The sequence below is a fragment of the Thunnus albacares genome, chromosome 20 (genome assembly GCF_914725855.1).
Source record: "Thunnus albacares chromosome 20, fThuAlb1.1, whole genome shotgun sequence".
Classification (NCBI taxonomy): domain Eukaryota; kingdom Metazoa; phylum Chordata; class Actinopteri; order Scombriformes; family Scombridae; genus Thunnus; species Thunnus albacares.
In genome coordinates this window covers 4,063,799-4,088,192 of record NC_058125.1, presented here as the reverse complement: position 1 = coordinate 4,088,192, position 24,394 = coordinate 4,063,799, and the positions used below count along the sequence as shown (strand labels likewise).

General features: G+C 41.5%; 2 protein-coding genes across 2 annotated transcripts in view; one reads left to right on the top strand and one right to left on the bottom strand.

The window, feature by feature from the left end:
• Positions 1–17,854, top strand: part of dnah9 (dynein, axonemal, heavy chain 9) — a 178,919-nt gene extending 161,065 nt beyond the window's left edge. Inside the window, exon 79 of the transcript XR_006399614.1 lies at positions 16,957–17,854. The gene's annotated coding sequence lies outside the window, so the exon portion shown is untranslated. The remainder of the gene's footprint in view (positions 1–16,956) is intronic.
• The window catches only part of LOC122972002 (protein shisa-6), a 71,702-nt gene continuing 50,759 nt past the window's right edge, over positions 3,452–24,394 (bottom strand). Inside the window, exons 6-10 of the mRNA XM_044338806.1 lie at positions 14,289–14,351; positions 12,998–13,018; positions 9,008–9,160; positions 6,625–6,728; positions 3,452–5,552 (exon numbers count right to left, since the gene is read on the bottom strand). Coding sequence (XP_044194741.1) covers positions 4,695–5,552; positions 6,625–6,728; positions 9,008–9,160; positions 12,998–13,018; positions 14,289–14,351 — 1,199 coding nt within the window. The 3' untranslated portion in view covers positions 3,452–4,694. The remainder of the gene's footprint in view (positions 5,553–6,624; positions 6,729–9,007; positions 9,161–12,997; positions 13,019–14,288; positions 14,352–24,394) is intronic.

Genomic DNA, 24,394 nt, shown 5'->3' with positions numbered 1-24,394 from the left:
CTGCATTTCTTTGTCTGTCGAAACTGCATCCTCTGAATGTCACTGGTAACGTTCCTGAAGATCAAAATGGAATGAATTCTTTCTATTTCAAATCCAGACATGACATTGCCCACTGACAGCTCTGCCGGGACTGCAAAAGCAAGGGACAAACGGAGAAGTACAGAGAGTGCAAACTAAATTTTTAACCAACAAAATAAGCCCCCTGCCCCCGGATCATGTTTGCATCAAAAGTGGAGAAGACGGGTAATGAAATACATTGTTGAGAAACGAGTGCCATATGAGATGTGGAAAGACAGTTTGAAAGCTGCTGATTATTTTATGGAAAGCCCTGTTTTTGGCCAGCTTCCTCCTCTTCCCTCCGCTTGAGTTGCACCGCTTGTCCCAGACTATCGTACCCATCTTACCTCTCACGCTTCAGTTGCTCTCCCATCCATAGATTCTTTTTGATTGCAGACTCATATTTTCATTTAAATGCTGATGGGCTAGGAGGATCAGTGTAAATTGGAAATCCAAACTTATTCCGCTGTTTTCCTGTTCCCTTTTTTTTTTATTCTTTGTGTTTGTGCAGGCACTGTTGTTTGCTGTGAGAACTGTCGTTTGCACCCATGGATTTCCATGAATTTAAAGAGGGTTTGAAATTGCACTGACCAGCATTAAAGTCAACCGTATTAATTCAGATGTCAAATTGAAGTACTGCCCCGGCCAGCATGGGTACCATATATCATGATGAAACTGTCAGTTAAAGATGTGGGTCTGGCTGTGACATACTGGGTTATAAGGAGTGTGACCCCCCCCCCCCCCCCCCCCCCCCCCCCCCCCCCCCACTTCACCTCTGTAAAATCAAACCTTTACAGTTGGCAGATTGAAATTGTAATTGTACAAACATTTTTCTGAGGCAGAGCTGCTCTAGAGGCAAGAATCTTGTTTGTTGTGTTACGCCTCAGTAGGCAGGGACAAAAATAATATTTATACAATGCAAGCTCGTTAATTGGAGGTTTACGAAGAAGAAATTGAATTAAAATTATGTTAGTGACTGTCCTCACTGGAAAAATTACTGCATTGATTGCTGCTTAAAACAACTTGTGTTCAGTGGGAAAGCAGAAAGTACCATCATGTTTTCATATTTCTGCAGAAAGTCTGAAGTAGCAGGTTGGGATGGAGCATGCAGATCATTAAATATCAAGATGTCTAAAGTTAAAAAGTAAATGGTTTTGGACATCTAGTAGCTTTCCATCCTTATTCTGCAAAGTAGCTAAGTAGAAAAAGACATCTAGACATGTAAAACAAGGATAAATTTGTTTGAAAGTTTTTGGACCTCTAGAAGTAGGGTTGGGCCATATATTGAATTCATTTGATTAATTTAGCATAAATAGTTACACTACATGTGCACTTGCTGCAGTTTATAGGACTGTCATGACTCCAGGTGGCTAGCTGTCTGTGGCTATCTCGTAGTGAATGTAACAATCACGTCTACGAGACTGAAAATTGCTCTGGTCACTGGTCTGAGATCTTGGTTTGTGTTTGTTGACAAGGTATCATCTCTGGTTACGAGAGTTGTAGCGCTGGGAGTCGACTGGGACTTTATTCAGTCTGTCTCTACCTGCTGGCTGAACAACAGGAGCAGATGAATTAGTGAGTGGACCTTTATCTGAACCTGATTTTTGAACTGGACATCCATTCTCTTCTTAGTTGCAGCATCTGGTACTGACAGTCAGTAGCTGTTTTTTATGCGCAACGATGAGAGCCTTGCAGGGGATGCAGGTCTTCTTGTATTCTTGCTCAACTGTCTTGCATATGATGTCTTAAAAAAGTGTTTCAAGAAGTTGTCATACTGCTAGCAGGAGTCTAGAGCAGGAAGTTGGGATGCATGGAAAAGGCGTCACAGCCTGTTGTGATATGCAGATTAAATACATCTAGGTCAAAACTAGGCTGAATTTGTTTTAACAGTGAAACTTTTTTCAACATAAATATTTCCATGACTATATTTCAATATGAAACAGGTCCTAACTACACACTGAAATATATACACTGACACGCTGCTGAAGCAACACTGTGTTGCCAGGTGTCAGAAACCAAGTAGTCATACAAGGACTCCAGTAATATAACACATTTGAATCCAGACTGTTTTGGCCTGAGTGTGTAATGTATATGAATGTGTGCTAAAAGTTTGCTCCGTTGCTCACAATATACTGTATTCATGGTTTCACCAAATGACTGCAGTGACTCTACAGGCCAGCTGTTATTATGCACAGGACATGCATGCATCCTAATATGTGAGCCACTAGGTTACAAGTAGTATTTTTGTACCGTAAACCTGGATAATTTATGGTAAATTATTGCCACATTATTGACATAGTTACTATACTATGTGAATCATCAGGCAGGTTATAAAGCACCTCTAAACCATTTCTCTATTCTGTAAATAAACATCATACAGTAGGGGTTTTTAGATTTAGATGTACAGAAAGGGCTTAATTATTGCACAGATACAATAATTATTATATACTGTACCTGGTAACACTAAAACAATGGTTATATGTAAACTAGATGTCCAAGAAATGTTCTCTTCTCAGCTGAATTTTAACTGCAAATTACTAAATCAGGAAGCATCTGACTTTAAAGGGGACATGCTTTTTGTGGTTTTCTGTTATTTATATACTATATATGATGTTGGATATCTATGTTAAACATAGTCAATGGTCCAAAACTTGAATTTAACATATGTAGAAATGCTCAGGCATCAACCTGACCTGAACACTTCATTTACAACGTTTTTTTTCCTACCTTTCCAACAAGTTGAAGTCGGCTCGTCGCACGTGCCCATTAACCGCAGTCTGTTCCGTAGCTTTGGTTGCCAAGGTTGTTGCTAAGGTAAAGATATTCCGATAGAACCGCAGATTAAAAATACAGACCTGTAAATGTACATAATGTATCCTCTTTAAAACATGTCTCCTACCATGACAATGACCTTTCCCTAACCCTGACCCAGCATTTGTAGCTACCTAAGCTTGATGGTATGTCTCCATCTTACTGATGGGTTACAAGATCACCAATCACGATTTGCTTTAGGAGGCACAGAAAAATAACGTTTTCTTGGTTCGTAGCTATGAACTATGATGACTTGGTTGGTTGCATCTAGCAGAGACTTATTCAGTATCAGTGTTTTCCAGGTAGGGTTACTGTCAGGCTGTGTGATATAATCTACCTCTTTTATTACACTCTGCCTTACCTCACAGTGATTCAGACCAATTTGACTTATTAGGGAAAACAGGTTCTTTGACTCCACACAATGAAATTGAAATCAGATTATTTGTGCCTGTATTGTGAAAAATAACTGCTTCAAGAAATATGACTGTATGCCTGAGCACTATTTCGTCATATCATACAGTTGTAATGTGGTGTATCCTTTTTTGAAGGAAATACAAACACAGACATCTCTCAAAGAACGATGTTGAATGTTTAGAAAAATATGGATGGTTTATTTGACCCTACTTGAACAAGCATTATAATCCATTTTCCATGATGTTCAACTCCTCTGATGTCAATGGAACACGGTCTACATCCAAGTATGAACAGTGGTATATCTGTTATCAACAACACATTCATTCACTTCTCGTCCTACAAACAGTTTTGCAAAGACACACACAGTATAGTATTAATTTATTCTGTCAAATACTTGGTTAAGTGGGTTTCTATTCTGAACTCACGAAACAGTGATAATTTATAGTTGTTTTTTTAAGAATCTATTGAAAACAGACAGTCTAATACAAAGTCCATCCAGTACAGACTTGTCCATAGTACTGCTTCTAGAATAGCTTATTTACAATCGTCTACTGGAAGCAAAAAGAAAAAGAACCTGCCATTGCTTTAATAACAAAACAAGCTAGCCATCACTATTCAAACTCAGAAACAAAATCAAAAACAGAACAGAATTTTTTTAATTGATTGTGCTTTGTAACCCACAAAACCACTTCGATTTTAGAAATGGAACATCTGTCAGAGGCACCAAATAGAAGTGCTAATAACATCCATTTCATTTTCTCTCATTGAGATTCTCTAGAGCTATGAGTAGGACAGGGCGTACAAATGGTGTTTAAATTAATTAATTAATTTATTTATATATTTATAAAGTTATTACAGGCTCATCCTAGTTCATCACCTGTGGTGGCGTTGTGTTGCACAACAGAAGTCACGGAGGAATTCGGTCCTTGTGTTTAACCATGCAAAGCCCTTTAAGATTTACCAGAAAAGGTCACAGAATAGATTTGTTGGACAAAGGGGCCCGATAAAGGCTTAAACAGACACGATCAGTGTTTTCTCACTAAAACACACACAGAATGAGGCCGGAGCCTGTGGATGAATAGGGTAATCAAGACAGTGGAAATAATAGTAGGCAAGTTAGCTGGATAATACTACACCTCCCCCATCCACAACCCTCTCTGGCTTCAGATACAGGGCCTGTGTATGCATTGTACAGTGTAGCTCGTTTTTCCGGTCTCTCACAGTAAGCTAGTGGATGTTCTTGGTCCTGGTATCTCTGACTTTGCAGGAACCTCAGTCAAAGAAAGTGATATTGCACCCATCCTACTCTATTAGAAGGCCAGTGTACCCACCTATCTCAATCAACCTGACCCCCACCCCCTGGCACACAACAGTGCTTCTTTCTGTGCAGTTCAGGAAGTCCCTGGCTGCCATTACACAGTCACCTCAGTCTTGCTGCCTGTGCGGTAGTGCTGTGGCTGTTGTTGCTGCTGGTGGTGCTGTGGGATGTAGTGGAGCTGTTCCACAGTGTGAGTCCGTCTCGAGGCAAACGCCTGCCTCTTAGATGTAGTCTGGTTCATGGCTAAAGTGTTGGAGTGCCCGGTGCCTCCTGCTCCCGCGCCTTGCACCACAGCACCACTGCCGCCATTGTTAGAGGCACTGGGATGGGAGTGCATTTTGGTCATCTTGTAGCGATCCATTAGAGGCGTGGTTGGTATGAACACGTCCGTGTGTGAGATGGCGCGTGACATTGACTTGTCACTGCCACGAAACCCACCAGAAATGCTGCTGACCATGCCACGCTTCAGCGACATCATCAGCTTGTCCGGCGAGAGCAGAGGATCCTGGGATAGGAGGCGGTCTTGTGAGTACAGGCGATCTTGTGAATAGAGGCGGTCTTGAGAGTAGTGGCGGTCTTTTGAGTAGAGGTGATCCTGGGACAGCAGTCGGTCCTTGGAGTACATGCGGTCCTTGGAGTACAGGCGGTCTTGGGAGGTGTGGCGATCCTGCGGAAGAAGACGCTCTTGGGATCGAAGACGTTCGGCGGACAGGAGCTGTTCATCTGAGAGGATCCGGCCTCCATACGGGGACATGCCATTAGAAGACATGCTGTAATCCTGTTGTTGGGCCCTCTGTGGGGACAGGACACGGTCCTGGGACATGGCCCTCTGGACGCGACGAGGCCTCTGTCTTTGCTGAGACTGCTGCTGCGAGGACTGTGACTGGGGAGGGGCCTGGGAGATGGAGGACTGCGGGGGCTGGCTCTGGAGCTGCTGCTGCTGTTCCCGGTGCTGTAAAGCAAAAGATGAATGAGTTGAGTTTATTCACAAGCAGAGGGGCAAAAGGTAGGGGTGTGAATCTTTGGGAATCTCATGATTCGATTCAGAATCAATTCTCAATTCAAAATCGGTTCTTGATTGGATCAATAGAAAAGGGCCATGCCATTTTCAGTCTCTTGCTCCAGTATACTGTGTGCCAAACCATTCACTGGTGTCCTTAGTCCACTCAAATACAATATGAAACATAACTGGCAATTAAGATAAATGGTCCACAGCTTTTTTATTTCAAAAAGTTAACTGCATTAATTAATGAACTAATTAATTTGAAAGCATCTTACAGTCTCCTGCCTGCATGAGAATAACAAAATGAGGGGGAGGCTGAGTGCTCCGCTGTGTTGTTATTAACGTTGTATCTCCAGCAGTGGAGAGCAGCCTCTCTGCTGCACCGTTAGCTCCAGGGAAAGCCGTCATTGTACAAGACGCTGAGTGGGTGCAGGGTTTTTGAAACCGACTGAGCACCTCAGAGTTAGTTTAAGTTGTTTAATGCTGCAGTGTTTGTCGGTTAGCCAGTCTCATTTGTTTCTGCTGGAGTTTGCTGTTCCGCTCCGCTAACGTTAGTCTCTGAGTGACAGTGTAGAAAATTCACAATATACTTCATGCAAAGGTAATTATTGAGTCATTAAATCAAAACAGGCTTGCAACTGCTGCCTTTTTGGAGAATGAACTACCAGATAACTCTAATGTGTGACGCACAGTAGACTGTCCGGGAGCTGCACTGCCCTTGCAGTTGGTTTCCGCCTTTTTCATTCTGTCAACATCACGTTATTAACCAGGAGGTAAGAATCAAGGTTCTTATGTGAATTTTTTTTTTTTTTTCCACCCACCCCTAGTAAAAGGCCCTCCCATCCACCACTGCAGAATGAAGTGAAAGACCAGCTATAGATTCTAACCAATTCAAATCCGAAGACTCAGAGATAGCACACTTGAGATAGCACACTAGATTTGGCTCACAGAGGCATAAAAAGCAAGGAACATGACCTTGTTTTGACGCCTGCACACTTAGACTGAGCACCTGTGCACCCACCTGGTCTTGACTCATTTTGAGAACATGCAAGGGAAGAGTGCCTCTCGCTGCCAGGTCGGGCAGGTGGCGCTTACGAGTGTAGTAGTCGTCGACTTCTTTATCTGCTGCAGAGGAGACGGGGAGGAAAAAAAACAGAAGCAAGAGGTGAAGAGGAGATTCAGAGAGTGAAAGCAAGAGAAAGCAAAGGTAGAATGGAAGGAGGTGTTAGAATGCATGGAGAGAAATCGGATAAAGTGGGATCGGAGAACATTGCACACAATGCAGGGAATACTGTCGGAGGACCCATCTGTGTTTCACCTTTCCAAGCTCATGGAGGGGAATAGAAAATAGAGAGAGACAGAGGATCGCAGTCAGATCGTATTACATGCTAGGCACATAACATCCACACATCCAGGCTTCATCGGGAATTCTACTGGCAGCTCTGGCTGTGGGGGTAAACTTTTCAAAGGTCATGTGAAAGTCTATAAACAAACATTGTCATTTCATACAGATATGGACGGAAGCACGCAGGCACCTCATATATACATGCTGGAAAGCTAATTGTATTATTGCATCACTTCACATTGAGAACTGCAAGTGTTTCATGTCCTTGAGTGGATGTTTTTTTATACTAATTCATGTGTACAAACAACTAACATGCATTTGGAAGCAAATCAGAAAGAGAAGAACACATTTCCAGACACAGTAGAGTGTAGTAGTGAATGTAGCACCAACTTCATGCCACACAAACACAAAACCATGCATAAAGATGTGTCGCACATTTACACAAACTCTGTAAGACATCTTGACGAAATGATGAAATGCGGCATGAATTATTCAAAAATGGAAACATTTATAAGTCCATCGTTACAAAGAAGCTGATTATTTATTCTCTCTGAACACCAGCATGAATGTTTAACAATCACACTAAGTCAGAGGTGAACACTAATATCATTTATATGATAGAAATAAATTATGGAGAGCAGAACCCCTCCACCTTATTGAGAATTTACAGATGAGTCTGAGTCTCTTTTTGTCAATAATGGGAGCAACAGTGTTCACACCACCTGTCAAGATTACACTCAGCCAAAATCCCCTTCAGCAGCGAGCCCCGGGTGCTTGCTGCAAATCGATTCATTATGAGAGATAATAAAAACAAGATGTTCCTTTCTCACGCATAATAGTCTTCAAGATCTGCGCAGGGCATTGCAAACTCATCAACCATATTACCATACAGTGAATGAATAACTCGTGATGTATACTGTCCTGAGCTGCAACGGGCTAAATGCTTTTCTTCGGTTTGATACCAATTTGCATTAATAAGCAGTAGCATTCTTCTCTTTTATTATCCCAACAATGAAAAAGCTGCTCTATCTTCCCTCCAGCACAATCCAACATGATCTATCAGTGTGCAGACACTAGTTGAGCAACAAAAAGAAACTGCAGAGCCTTTTGGCTGTTTGCTGCAACAAATAATTTGCTTTGGAAGCAGAAAGAAAGTTGTGAAGACTGAGGGACACTGCTTAAGGATATTTTTCTTTTTTAACACTGTCTCTTCCGTCGGGCTACTATCTCTGACAACTGAATTCATATGGTTTTCTCTTACTGCTTATCAAAAACTATTATGTTAATTCTCACAAGCATTCTTCAAGCGCAGGGATTTTTCGTTTTTTTTTTTTTTTTCTTCTGCAACTGAGAACCAGTAAATAGTGCATCCTGCAAACCCGTTTTGCCATTTTGTTTGAAATGGTGCCTGGCAGCTACGAGTGGGAGCCAGTGTGGAGTGAGCTCTGACGGGATGAGTTGTAGATCGTCATCCTTCACTTTGACTGCGAGCCAGCAATGAAGTGGGGCAGGCATGATGAAATTACACAAGCCTTAAGGAATATTTGCGTTCCACTTTAGAGAATGTCATGAGATGAGACCTCATTACGCAGCAGAAATCCAGCGTAGCACCACTAAATCAATACCGAGCCGGGCCAGGCACAAGAAGCCGCTTAATGTACTTATACGCTCCGAGAGAAATAGTGGCTGCAGCCTTTAAGTGGAGACAAGGGAAGCATGGAATATCAATGACTCATAGTTTCTTGAGATGACTACGCTGATTTCATGAAGGATCACAGTTGAGAAATGGGTATTTTCTGATACTGATTCATGGTTCTCCATCCACTGAAATGTTTATTCAAACGGGAGCTGCAAAAATCTCCAGAAGAAAGTACTATTTCTCTACTGCTTGATGTCCTTAGTACAGCAGGCAAATCATTTTCACAGCTGAAACCCTTCGGAGCCCCTCAGTAAGTCCCAGTCAGGAGTCAGGAAAGCACACTTAATGCAGTATTTTTATCATGCAGGGCATCGGGGCAGGGAGCCTACTCTTGCATTAGTGCAGTGAACTTGGACCTACTGAGTTTCTTCAGGGACGAGAACCGGCTGACATCGGCTTTGACGGCCGCCTCGTAGGAGGGCGGCAGGTGAGACAGGCTCTGGAAGGAGCGTGAGAAAGACAGGTCGTAGGGCTCCGTCTGCGAGGTCAGGATGCCGCTTATCCGATTGTTTTCTGGAGACACATACATACATATACAGACACAGAAAAGGGAAGAGAAAAAAAATGGGCAGGATGGCTTCTTCCTCCCAGCACCCCCCCCCACCACCACCCCCTCCCCCCTCAAGAAGCTAGCCAGGATGAGACCCCCAGGCAACCATCATGGAAGACCACCGGCTGAGGCAGAGAAAGGAAGAGTGAGCTGGCAGGCAGGCTGGAGTTTTAGTCATACAAATACTTCCTGGGTGCAGAGGTGCACTGAAATCATCTTGAAATGTTCTCTGGCATAAACCAAACTGTTCTGTTTGTCAGTTAAAACATTACAAATAATATAGATGCCAGAGTTTCTTCAAACCTCTTTGAGCAATGAGGGGTGTACATTATTTAATACTGTTGCCAGGGATGTAGCTACCATGCCCTTGGTATTGTCTCACAGAATTTGGGGGTTTAAATTAAATATAGATTGTACACTTACTCACAGTTTTTTCAAGCCTAATTCAGGGTTAGGGTTAGGGTTATGGTTAGGGTTTTTTAAGTTGGGGTTGGGGTCCAATTGCATTTTATCCTACTTTTACACACCTTATTTAAGTCTTGTTCCAAATACTGGAGGTCTCAATTCAAACCTATGAAGTTGCTGAGTTTAATTATTGATATGATATACATGAAAGTTTAATTTGGAGGTTCAGACTTCTAAAAGTGACGTGACGCGATCAGCTGCATTGTTTCTCAGAGAACTGCAAAAACAAGTAGTTCACTTGCAATGCTAGACTGCTGCTTTATTCTCTAACAAACCATTTGGGCCGTGTACAGACACCAGCTTGCAGCAGAGAGCACAGTAACTAGACAAAAGCCAAGTTTCATTCTGGCCTTTTGGTAAGTTAGCTACATATGGCATTAACGCAAATTAGCACAGCTGATACAATTTGTCACAGCTTACTAAGTGGCAAAAGTGAGGGTCAGTGCCAGCTAAAAATGAAGAAGTCTGCCACCTGAGTGTTTTATACATTGATCTTTGCTAATAAAAAAGACAGGAGGATCAACATATTCTGTAAGAGATTTGTCAGCTTTGGAATTTAGCAAATCTGAGTAGTTTATCAACCTGTCCAAAATAAACCAGCTGTAGGAACTCAACCCTAAAGTTAATATTCTTCAGTTTGATCATTTTTAGGCTATATCCTGGCATTTTGGAGAGGACATGGAATAACATTTAGACACATGAAACCCTAACGTTAATATAAAACATCTCTTCGCTGAGCTTCAACTCAACCAATAGGTCGAGTGTATCTGCCTTTGAGAAATGGTTGCATATCTAAAACTCCAACATGCTGGTGGCAGTGATGGGGGAGTAAACGCAGTCACATCAGGCACTCGGTGAACATTTGGTGCGGGACTGACTTGACAAGTGACGGGGGTTTGACGAGAGGAAACAACGGTCCGAAAAAGAAAAAGAGAGAACAAAAAAAAAAAAAAAAAAACCAGACAACACACCAAACAACAGATGTCTGCCGGAGAGTGACCCTGCTTGTGACAGTACTGTGATGTGATCTGGGACGGGAGCATTGGAAGCAACGCCTGGACTGGCTGCTGTTGATGCGACGTGATATGAGGCCAGGAAGACGCACGAGTGGGGGGGAGGGGGGAGGTGACTGGACCTTCTTTTTTATTCTCGCTCTCGTCTTTCTCTTTATCTCTCTTTCTCACACATGCACGAACACAAACATCCGCAGTCTGTCCCATTCACCGCCGTCTTCCACGCTCTGTCAATCTTATCTGTCCTACCATGCCGCCACCCACTTTCCTTTGCTCCTTAATTCTTTCTTGTCCGTTCAGTATTCCCCCCTCTCTCATTTTCTTTCTCGCTCCTGCTCTATCTCGCTCTCCCCTGTGAGCTGTGAGTCTGTCACGCAGTGCAGAGCAGCGGGTATGGGTGCGGCTCAAGACCAGCCTCCAATGGACAGATAAAAATAGGGCTTTAGTAACTGCTGCAGGATGGAGAGAAGGAAGGGAAAGAGGAGAAGAGATGGAGATAAGAGGAGCTAAAAGGGATAAAAAGGAGGTGAAATACAAGAAGGAAAGAAAATAGAAGGGTGAACGGAGGAGGGAAGCTCGAGAGGAGGACGGAGGGGTGGCGGCTGGGCCGGGTGACAGCAGGGGGTCCTGGAAGCCGCAGGAAGGGGGTTCGAAGGATGTGAACAATCTTGAAGTGGACTGTCTGCCACACTGCATCAATAAGGGAAGAATCGACTCAGACTGTGCATGCTGTTAGCTATCTCAATAGTAAACACATTTCACTGCTTCATCACGACGGACAGTACAACCACACAGACCTGGCTCAAATAGTCTTTGCAAATATTAGCATGTGCTTTTAAAGAAGGCGGGAGATATTTTATATTATTCTTATTATCAGGAAATCCCATGAAAACACCAAAAACAACAAGTATTACCTGTATAATCATGTTTCACTGAGTGACATGTTCTTTTATTATGACACCAGTGTAGTTGCTACCTGACTTCATTCATTTAGTCTGACATTGTTCATTTTTCCTCATTTCTGTTTGGAATGGGGTGTTATTTTAGTGGCAGTCATCTTTGACTCTTCAGGTTGACTGTGTTCAGTCAGTGTGGGGAAGCAGCAGCATGTTCAGTCAACCAATCATCAGCCAGACAGAAACGTGCATCAGCTGAAACTGAACCATTATCTTTTTTAATCAATGTCAATGTAAATACATAGATGCATATAGATCAGATGATAGCTGCTTGAATAATAATAATATCTAATGATAAAGCTAGCTAACAGCTAGCTTAGTTTTCAGTCTTTTAATCTTTTATGGACATGCAGATCACAGTGTAATTACATCATGCACATGCAAATAAGCTCATGATGTCATCTTGAGACCTAGAGACTTTTTGAGCAGGCTGTAGCTACTTTCCAATGACAATAAAAGTGTAGAGTTTTATTGGGGCAGTTAATGTTGCTCACAAAGATTGAAGTATGACAACAAGAATTTGAGTTGTCATTTCTGCAAGTCAGCTTACAGCCACTTCCAGCTTGTCATAGTTTTGTGGTCATTCTTCTGTTTTGCTACTGTAGCTGGATGCAGGAAGATGACGTCTCCATTCTTAATCCTGCTACTAAGCTGTGATTGTTCTCCACAGTTCAGAGAAACAACACCAGACCTATTTGAATTGCTGAACAATTTGGAACCAGGCTATAAAACACCGTCCTGCTGCCGTAAATACTCACTAAGGGACCTAATGTGTATTAATATGCAGCTGAAAATAGTTCCCAACAAATGTAATTACTCCGGTTTTAGTAACACTACAGTGCCCAGCTGCTTTATGAAATCACTGAGCCTTTATTGAAAATGAAACTTTATATTTGTGAGCTGTTTTTTTTTAAAAAAGATTTGTCTCTATCCTGTCCCCATCCTCTGTGTGTCTGCCACAGACAGAATAAGAATGTCAGGAAAGTAAAGAGAGGAAGACATAATTGCTTCTGGTCTTTTCATAGGATTTGATAACAGTAAGAAAAATATAGAAACATCTTGTGTACTGTAGCTTACATTAACTATCACACCAAATCAAATGAAATTGCTAGGTCAAAGGATTCTTAGACTCTTTTGCCCTCCCCGGCAAATCCCAGAAATTTGATTGTCTAAGCAGGTTAAAACAAACAGCAAGAATTATTAGCAAATGCTATTTAAATCAGGTCTGAAACCACATTGAATTTCAGTGGAAGAAAGGAATGCACAAACGTAGGGGTTGGTTCGTGGTGTATGTGTACACAAATGTGTGCTGGAATGTAATGAATGACTATTTACACTAAATTAAATGTATGTATGTATGACTTACCACGTCTCAATGACCGGTGAGCTACCAAACCCAAGTGAAGAACAAATATTTCAGAAACATGTTGATGGTGAGGAAAAACAGAAGCTAATCCATATTCAGCATGACTAGTGCAGAAAATCCCCCCTCAAAAATAATTCAAATCAAATCAGCTTTTACTTCCTGAGGCATGTGATGCACACTTGTGTGTACGATTGCGCATTTTCTGCTTGTGATTTGCAGCGGTATCTCCTGGTTGTTTCAGTCATGGGCCGCTGGGGGGGTTGTGGCAGCAGGCTTTATCTAGAAAAGACACTGCGTGCTGAAATTTGAAGCCTTTCAGGGGGCCTGTGATCAAAGTCTCTGTGTTAGATGTGTTGTTGAAATGGATTTTTCATGTTTTCCATAGATCTCCAAGGCATTTCTCCACAGTTGTGGTTTGCTTATCTGTATGTGTGTGTGTGTGTTTGTGTGTGTAGGTTTGTGTGTGTGTGTGTGTGTAAAATGGACCACATGGTCAATAATGTCCATAAAAAAGGGGCTATTGTAGCTGCAGATTTCCAGCATAGCCCCTAAGTGCCTGAGAGCAAGCTTGTCATTTTTTTTTATTTTTGTAGTTGAAACAAACAGAATATAAATCAAATGGCAAGATCAGAGTGATTTAATAAATACAGAAGGCAGTGAATATTCAGCTTATGGCCTCCTTTCTTTCCTTTTATCTTTGCTGTTTCCTCGCTCCAGCCTCCACCTTGCATTTCTTACGCAACCAGCTACTCTTCACATCTGCCAGTCTACGACCCGGGGGCCAGCCTCTGCTCTCTCACAAGAACTATTTGAGCAAACAGCTGAATGACATCAGTAATAAAAACCAGTTCAGGGTGATGCTCCTCACGGGGGTGCATGAGGTTACGGTGATAACTTTTGTTCTCAGGATAACAGCAGGGAACGTCGCAGGTCTCACATGCTCCGTCAACCAGAGGACGGAATGACCTCGATAGAACATTAAGTTGATCCTCAGCCAATTGGAGTGGCCTTTTTAGTTTGGCTCACAGGAAAATGTTCATGACTATGGGATGTGACGCTTCTACGATTCAATTTTCAACAACAACAACAAAAAAAAAAGCCTCATTTTCAATAACAGAATAGATTTGTGGTGGGGTGAATTGAAAAGAGGACCATGTCAAGGGGTTTTTTTTTCATACATGCATGTCAAGCACTATATTCAAGTTAATGCCCAGGTCCATGCCTCATCTCAAACACTGAGCTGAGCTGTGAATTCACTCTAAAAGTCCCCTCTCCCGCTAGTTTTTCTTACCATTCTTAGGTGTGCGTGTGGGGCTACCTAGAGCCACATGGTTATAGTTGTGCTGATGGGTACCTGCAATGACAAAAGCAATGAAAGATCTGTTCAGTGTCCATGAGGAATGTTCTGTATCAAATACAGACTGTTTGCAGCGTGAGGGTGACAATTAAAGAGATAATTCACTAAAACACGCTTAAAGTTGTCTTTTGGTGGTATTTTTAGATATGCTTTTCATAAAAATATGAACTTCTGAAGAGAAATGTGTGTGACATTTATAGTGTAAACATGTCAGAATTCCACATCATCATTCTTCAATAGCTGGCAAACCTATTTAGTGGGTGAAATATCCCTTTAATTTTCCACAAATTAAGGGTATGAACATTAAAAAAGATGAAAAAGATTGTGGGATGAGTGAATCTACAGTAGGTGGAGTCCACTGTAACCTCAGTGTTACCCTGCAAAACATTTTCACATCAGAGAATCCAGAAAGTCAGAGGCTACAGTGCAAACATTACAGATGGGGGAAAAAAAGATACAGGGCTGATATACAATATTTATAACATCCTGTCCCGGAACACACAGGCCCTCATATTCTCTGAAAACTGTATTATTAAAGAGTAAAGACATAGAGACTAGATGAATCTTTGCATTCATCATTGATGAAGACGCTTCAAATGTGTAACTACTGACACACTGAAACCACAAACCGAGTCATGACGCAAACATCTTCACCACTGTGACAACACGTATGTCACATTTTGATAAAGCGCTGCAAGTTAATGAAACACGAGCAAATTTCAAAACACCTTCACCAATCTGACAACACACGGGCAGCATGAAGAAACACGCTGCAAATACAGAAAATACAAGCAAATACAGAAACACTGCAGAGCATATAGAACAACTACTGTGGACGTTGCGGTTACATGTAACAAACATGCACTTCAACCATTAGGCTACCAGTTGCCCCAACAAATGTTTCCTGAGGTCTAACAAATTTAAAATTCTTAAAATTTGCATTGCTTACATCCATGTTTGCTAGTTTGCTTCTTCTTCTTCACTGCCTTTGTTGGTACATTACTACATTTTTTGGCGTGTTACCTTCACCAAATGTTGAGTAGCAGAACAGCGTGAAACTGCCTGAAAATGGGCACACCCACTCATTACATGTTGTATGAACAATTGTTCAAATGATTCTGTGTAATGTGAAAGAAGTCGCTCCCAGTGACAAATCAACAGAGAATTATCACCAACTCTGCAGAATGCTAATGTTGCTCAGTGTCTGTTGGATGTGTACAGTGGCAACCTGAGCGTCTGAGGCTACAGCCCCAAATGTTTTATGAATAGTCCTGGATCTTAATTTTTTTTTTTTTTTTTCATTTTCCGATCATGGATAAAGCTCTTGTAAATAATATATCAATCAAAAACACAAGTACAGAAGATCTACTTCACACTCAGGCTTGGGGAGTAACGGAGTACATGTAACAGCATTATGTAATGAGGATACAATAAAAAAGTAACTATATTCCATTACAGTTAGAGAAAAAAAAAGGTCAGATTACCGTCACAGTCAGTAAAAACAGGGTTTACTAGAAGGATTACAATTTGCCGACCGTCTACGGCTTGTTGTCAATTTGTCAACAAACCATGGACGGTCGGCAAGAGCACTTGTGCTTGCAGCCATGTCTCTCGCTCTGTCACCATGAAAGCTACAACGTGCGGTTGGCACGCACACTATGCCTGCAGGGACTGGAATCAGAGTGCTGCACACACACTGCTGCCCTGCTGTCGCATTGATAGTAACTAACGTTATAGTTTGTCATTTGCTACGCGATAGTTTAAAATAAATAAATGTCTGACTCTGCTGTCATCTGCTGGCTGAACACTGAAACACACATTTGCTCTGGACCTGCATTTAAACTGCTGTTGATTGTCTGACAGAATTAATTAAAAGTCATCTTGTTGATATTTCTTTTCTCTCTTTGGTATTGAAGTAATCCAAAAATAACAGAAAGTAATCAAGTTATGTTACCTTAATATTGTGGTACTTGGATTAGGTACTGATTACATTTATAACAGGTAATTAGTAATTGTATTGGATTACATTTTAAAAGTAACCCTCTCAACCCCGTTCACAGAGAGAGAAAGAGCACACTGGTTACAGTCCTTGTCATTGTTAGCATCTGGTGGTAGCTAGTTCGCTAATTCTTGAAGACTGTGGATATAAGAAGCTTTTTCAAAAAGAAAGAGGATGAAGGTAATGAGGCGCAGGTGGGGCTAGAGGAGGTGGAGGAAGAGTTCTCCCCTGTTGCTGTAGCAACAGATGAGTCAGGATGTGAGAGTGCCACTGCCTCATCTGCAAGCTCAGGTTTGTGAAGAAGACTCTTTCGCTAGCAGGCTAGTCTAGCTCAGTGGTTCTCAAACATTTTTGTCATGAGGCACACCGTTTATGAATACAAGTATTTACAAGGCTCACCTTTACATATGATGACTGTTTAGCCTTTATGGGATGGAATAGTGCATCAGTGGTTTGCTTTTGTTTAATCTGATATCGGTTGGTGTGTTGACAAAAAGCAATCATATTAAACTGATCAATAATGTGTTTATGATGACATCAAACAATGAGAGATTTGATTAGATTTTGGTTGGGACATACTGATTGAATCCTTTTTATGAGCAGGACAGGAGAGAGAAGAGAAGAGCAGAGGAGATGAGGAGTGTTACTGACAGATGAGACACCAAAAGAGCTGCTGGAGAGGTGAAGAAGAGGAGGGTATCAGATAGACGGATGAGACACACAGTTAACACAGTTTGTCACAGTTCAAAAGGAGCCTCTTGTCACACAATAGAAGCAGAAGCTATGAGACCAGCGTTGGTCAATTTTCAAAACTGAACAAATCACCAGCAACATATAATTATGCAAATAACTGCTTCATCAAGGTCAAGACTCTTATTTTTTTCTCAGGGTTTTACTCCTGCTGCTGAAAATAAAAATAATGAGGATGTTGAATGAGAAGTCAGATTGCACTCATTTTGTTTATTTTGATTACATGTGGTGAAAGCCAGCCTACACATCTGACTGAACCCTTCTGCTAGAGCACAGTGTCTCACATCGTATGTTCATTTTACTCTGATATAACTTGAAAATGGTGCAATTATCGGGTGAAATTCTAAAGAATTCTGGGCTGGACTAAGCCTCCAATGTTTCAAGATCCTAACAATGCCTCTGGATGTGTAAATAAGCAACTGGTTGCTAACACATCCAACACAACAACTTCATAAAGTGACAACATGTCAGTGTTGTTTAAGACTTGCTGCATGGCCCACAATTACCACAAAACATCACTTTATGCAGATTTAACTCAACGTCTGCTCACAGGGCTTTTTGCAATCTTTCAACCACACGATTGCCATGGAGTTGGTTCAGTTGATATACGTGCACTCCTGTTATCACGTGACCAAAGTGCTATAGTTATGTCACACAATGACAGCCAATGATGCAGACCATGAGATGCAGTTGAAAGCCCCCAGAAAAAGCTAATGAACGGACCTCAAGGTTAAGATTTCTTTGTCAACATCACTGTCCAGTGTCTGAGCAAATCTGGGCGTGTCCATCAGATTTTATCGTCCCCCCAAAATTTCATTTGTGCTGTGAGTGTGTTTCTGTATTTGCAGAGCAGCGTGTGTTGTTAAGACGTTGAATGTGTTTCTACATTTGTTTTATTTCTTTGCAGCATTTTATGTAAATGTGGCACATATGCTGCACAAATGGTGAAGATATTCTCTTTATTTGCTTGTGTTTTTCATTCATTTACATGTGTTTTCTTAAGTTGCAGTGCTTTGAGCTCTCTCCGCCACAAGTGAAATCCTTTTAAAACGTTCACAAACACTCTAGTCCTCCACCTCTGGTCATTGCCCCCGTTCCTCTGGCTCTTTGTATGCATGAGGACGGTCTAATCAGCAGTAACAGTCTGCGGTGTTGTCATCTGGCAAGCAGAGCCATTTTAATTTCAACTCGGAGAATAAACAACAGTTTCACCCAATCATCTATCCATCCTACTGTGCCGGAGTGTTTGCGGATGACAGGGAGTGTGATGCAGTGGTAGAGCGCTCGGCTGGGCACCGCAGTGTGGAGGTGCTTTAGTTGAAAGATGGGACCTTTACTGAGCCCATTGTACAGAGAAAGTTGATGAATGACAGCTATTCTCAGCAGTGTGTAGGAAGGTGTGTGTATATATATATGTGTGTGTTTATGTGTGCGCGTGGCTTTTGTATGTTTGTATGTGAGGAGGAGGCAGCGATAGATGGAGACCCCGTTGTAGTGTGTTGCCGTCGCGACACATTCATTTGCTGTCTGCTGCTGTGCCTGTTTAAAAATGCATTAGAGCCAACTGCTGAAACATCCATTTACATCTGTCACAGAAGTGAAGGAGGAGAGGGAGGCCCGACGCTCTCACATCATGGGTTTCAATATTTGCTCGAGCTATGGAGATAGATGGGATGTGTCTTCTGTGTGCTCCTTCACTGAGTTTCTCTTTTTTCATACAAATGCTGAACAGTAACTCTCACAGAAGGGATTATTCGAGTGGGAAAATTCACTGACATCTGAGACCGTGTCTCCTGAATATATTAAATTAACAGCATTGTAATATAAATATATGTCTGTTTAGTTACTATCTGTGGTGTAACAAGAGTGATTTAGCCTGCGGCCAGGATGTTCACATGCTGTTCCTAACACAAGAGGTGCCACAGAAAAAGAAGCACATAAAATGATCATATTATTTTTTCAGCAGAAAGAAACTGTTGCTGACAATGATTAACATTGAATTAAACTAGAAGCCTATTCGAATAAATGTTGTTGGTCTGCAGATGTATGTAACAATTATTTTGTGATAATTGTGAAGATCATTACTTGTACAAATCTGCCATGTCTATAATGTGTTAAGTAAGAACTACTCCTCCTCTGTGATATATACTGCTAATAATAATTAATATTACATGAAAATAGAACTTTCATTCAGCTCTTGGAAACCCCTACACGTTCTCATATGTGAAAAATATTTCAAACTGTTTATCTGAAATAAAAATGCCAGTTTTGAAATACTTTCTACTGTAGAAAAAACAAAATACTATCGAGCAAGTTTTAAGTTTAAGCAAGTTTATTTACTTGTCTTGTCTCCTATAAAATATCTTTATATACTAATTTGCTTTGCCAAATACAAAGTAAATTAGTAGTTAATTGAATTGCTTCCTGGATTATGTTTACGTTTTAGCTAAACTGCAGAAATTATGGAAGATGTTTCTATACCAAGCTCCAGACTAAAACCATCCAACTAGTCTATGCTGTGTCCCATGTGCTGTTTACTGTAGCTACAGGCTGAAAAACCAAGACCAGGATTTATCCCTAACATTAACCAAGTGCATTGAGTTGCCTAAACGTAACCATGAAAATGTTAATTGTGGTTTAATTTCTAGAAGCAGATACTGTAGAAAAGAAATTAAAAACATCAGTGAACATTTCTGCAGTTCTGTATGAACATTTCTTCCTTATGTTGATTTTTTTTTTTTTTTAATTGAGGGCAACATTTTGCTAATTAGCTGTATATAATTGCAAAGTTTCAAAAACAGAAACCCAAAACAGAGATGGCAGCAAAATGTATGCAGAAATTGAAAACACAGATGAAAACATGATGATGACTGAAAATATAGTTGATCCACTAATTCTGCAGCTTATAGTTTCTATACAACTACAGAAAGACAAACTTCATGAAGAGAAAAACAGATACACTACACTACACTACACTGACAACTGAAGTCTCCCAGATGTCACCATTAATAAGTATTATGTTCTCAAAAAATCAACACAGCTCCTTCTCTTTCTAATACAAACTTTAAAAGTACAGTTACAGAACAAAAACATGGACCGATACTATGCAACATTCTTGATCTCAAAGAAGTTTCGTCTCGTTCTGGTGATTTCCGCTCAAGGCCCAGTCTGAGGGGTCCGGAGAGACGGGCCGAGCTGAACGGCCCACTGAGAAGAAGCAGAAGACTGTAGCTCATTAAGAGCCCGGACAGCCATTTTCAGCAATCCTTCTGTAATCTGGGGACCAATTAACCATATTCACGAAAGAGTCCCAGCACAATGGGCACCCCCAACCTCTCTGAGCCATGGGGCTGCTTATCGGCCCGGAACACCCCTGCACACTGGCACCATCCTCGCCCCCTTGAGCTGACATGGCAAAATAACCTCCACCCACCGTATCCACTTCCCCATTACCACGAAGCAGCACCACAAAACAATTTGTCAATGATGAAGGGAGCTTACTCTGGAGGGTGAGACCCCCTGGATGCACTGCTGTCCGTTAGTCATTACCTTCATCTGCTTAAATGGCCATAATAAAAATAGATGCTGCTGCTGTCTAATCATACAGTAGGTTGATTATTTGTGATTGACATGATCTCCAGATTGTTGGGTTAAACAGGGTCCCTATCTAAATTGCTAAATGGATGTTTTTCTGTCAGTATGTTGATGACGCAGCTGTGTGTTTGTCAGATGGTGCCAATCAGATTTAGTGGCTGAGTCAAACATACAACTATGATAACAAGGGACTGCAGAGGCCAGTCTCAGACACTTTATTCTAGATACAGTCGCTCTCAACTACGCAAGACGATTACTCACTTTAAATTTGCCTTTGCTTATAACCGCTTATCTCCAGAGAATACCTCCTTAGCGAGTTTGCATAATAGCATCCAGATGGCATGCAAGTGACTCAGTAATCTGACATTTGGTGTGGCATTTTGTTTCACATCACACTTCCAAACATCACATCCACATACAGCACACAGGGGGAGGCAAGAGGAGGCATGCTGAGCTGACCACTAAACACCTTGAACCTCATGCCAAGGTTAAATAAGCATTTGAAGAATCGATTGCTGTCGCATACTTCGAGGTATCGTGGAAACAATCAGAACATTGATTTCTAGGAATTTGCATTCTGTCCAACATCTGAACAGCCACGTCATGATATCCAGTAAGCTCTCCGTTGATGATTTTACTGTGTGTGTGTGTATACAAGCACAATCTCTTGTATTTCTATGAACAGCGAAGTCACTCTGAGTAGAGATGAGGCAAATGAAGCATTGGAAAAACACTCATCTCTGTGAGAGAACTAAAGGGGAGGGAAAATAAGCTCACAAACAAACACACAAGGTCATCAGAGTGTTTGCCTGAACAACTACTCAACCTCTAGAGGTGAACTCCCTAATATCAGACCCAAGCAACACCCCATACACAACGCTTTGGGCCATAACAAGCATCATGTACAGATGGGTGAAACATTTAAGAAAACCCCTGAATAAATGAGTGGAGAGAAAAACAAATGCAAATACTGCCAAACCAGCCCAGTATCTCTAGGAATAACATTCATATTGAACAATTCGGCACCTAATGATTTATGTCCAATGTCAATGTTCAGTGCTAATGCAATAAGTAATGTGCACTACCTTTATGCAGTGAGGCGGAAATTAAGGGTGTGAAGGTCAGGGTGGTGGATGGGCAACTTGGGAGACTGTAGTTTGTTTACCATAACCACAATGTCTCCTTAATCTTAACCATACCATGGTTGCCACATTGTAGAAAGAATATATTTTTAAGACACTGGTATTGAATATAATCGAGGGGTTTGCAGAATCATCCAATATTATCATATTGTTCTTAACCTGCAACAGGGTTGTCCATATAGGGGACAAGAGCTCACTAAATGGTTTGATGACTGAAAATTATGTGAATCATATGTTGTGTTCTTCACATTTATGGGAGATTTTGGAATGATGTGTTAGACAGCACTCTCCACTACAATCATCAAAATGAGGGAAAATCAGAAGAAGAGGAATGCTGTTCATCCCTCGAGAAGAGTTCCACACACTCGGAGAATATACGCCAAGGAACACTTAAGCTGTTGTGGAGGCTCGTTATGGCCCTAATACTTTGCTAAAGGCTGGAGAGTGCTTGAAACCAACCACGTTTTTATGTTTTTTAAATAGTCATACACAAAGGTTAGCATTCATATTTAAGATGTGTTACATTGTTTGTCTTATGGTAAAGTTTTAACCAAATGAATGGTTTTTTTAGCATGCTAATCACAAGTTAAGCTAATCACTTATTAGCCACTATGCTACACAGACTTTTGTACAAGTTACGTCTGCGTCCACAATGTAAACTCACATGGTTTATGCTGTTTTAAGCTAAATGCCAAAGAAATATGTTGCTTTAGATGTCATAGTTGAACTCCTTATTTTAGGGGATAATGTGTGTTTTGCATTTAACATAAGTTACAATGAGCTATAGTTTGTATTGTATATTAAACCTAGAGCACAGTACTGTTTATTATTAAGCTTAAAAAGGGCTCAGATGGTTGTAGCTGTGGCAGTTAGCCTGTGAGAGCTAGCAGCTCACTCACTAGCCTCAAATCACCTGCTAATGTAATATTCTCCTGTTAGCTTTGAGGTGGACTTCGGATGAAGAGGGACACCTTGTTCCCTGTGGCTATTGGAGAGGAGCCGGCGGCGGCTGCTACACAACCTCCTGACATCTTTCAGTAATTAATTTCCTAATTAAAGACAATCAAAGGACCTCTTTGGATTCCTACTAAAAGAGACACTTTTTTCATTTGAAAACTGTTGTGGTTCTAGTAGTCCATGGACTCAGAGAAGACTCTTTCAATTTTAAGGGCAACATAATACATTCCCAGGTTGAACCTGTAATTTTTAATATTATTAAGCCAATCATTTGAAGATATTGATTTGCTCCCAAACCAGGGTTCAGTTTATTGGAAGATTCCTTTTATTTCATGTCTATAGGGTATGTAAGGAAGTAGGATAAGGATGCTCTGTGATTATCTGAAGTATAATAAGGATAGCTATGCTCCAGCCCAGCACTTCATAAAATATCCGGATATAGGTAGTAAACTGCTACCAGACCCTAAATAAATTCTCCTGAGCTGTTACAGTTATATGGTCTCAGTAATTATTTTATGGAAAGCTGAAGCACTGGTTGCAACTACAGTAGTAGAAAAAAATGTAGAAATGCATGGCATTCATTTTGATTTGGCATGTTGTGGAGACTGGAACAGGGCCGAAGGCAGGGGGTTGCTGTGCTCATGTCCCACTCCTAGAACCCCCACACTTTTAAAATCACTGCTCTACCCTTGCCCTTAAGACAGTTTGTTGGTTTTCTCTTTAATTTGTCACCCATGTGTTGCCTCTTCTCCTTAAGAAGACAAAATGAATTCCCTCAAATATTAGGCACGATGCGTAATTTGAGCTTCATACCTGCAAATTGATTTTAAAAAATGAAATCCTGCAGCAGCATATGCTTTATGCACCAGATGTGAATAAGCACCTAAAAGCAGGAAACTCTTCCACTGCTTTGAAAAGGCAGTCTGTAAGTAGATGTGGTAGAAATGGTGGTGGACACAGACATATTTCAAAACACTGACAATGCAGACAGACAGGCACAACTAAATGGAAACCCTAAAGGCTTGGTATTTCTCAGCAACACAGAGGAGGGGGAGGAGTGCAGAGAGAAGTAAGTAAAGGGCTAGGGAGACAGAAATACAGTGAACATGGGATAAACTGAGACAGAAAGCAGATAAGAGAAGAAAAAGTATGAAAAAGGAAGATGTGGTGGGGCACTGGGATGAAAAGAGAAGGGAGACTGCAACATGGCCCAGTGATCACAAGGCACCCTTCCACCCCCCCTCACCCCCCCGACTCTACACCGCCCAACCCAGATCTATTAGAGAGGCATCCTCAGCTCTCTGCTCCACTCTCCTTACGACATCCCTCTCTAAAACCAACAGCCCTGCCATCCCATTAGCCCTGCCAAGTTGAGCTACTGGAGTTCTGAAAGGCCCAGAGGAGCTGGAGATGGTGGTGGAGGGGGGTACAGAGGGCACTGTGTGTGTGTGTCTGAACTTATGCGTGCAAAATGTGTGTGACAGGTATGAATGTGGATGTCTCTGTCCCACTGGCTCTGTTGACAGCCCGTTGACACCAACACGTCCCTGCCCTCCTCTCACAGCAAAGGAAGCAGAGGAACGGGAAGCCACCCTGGG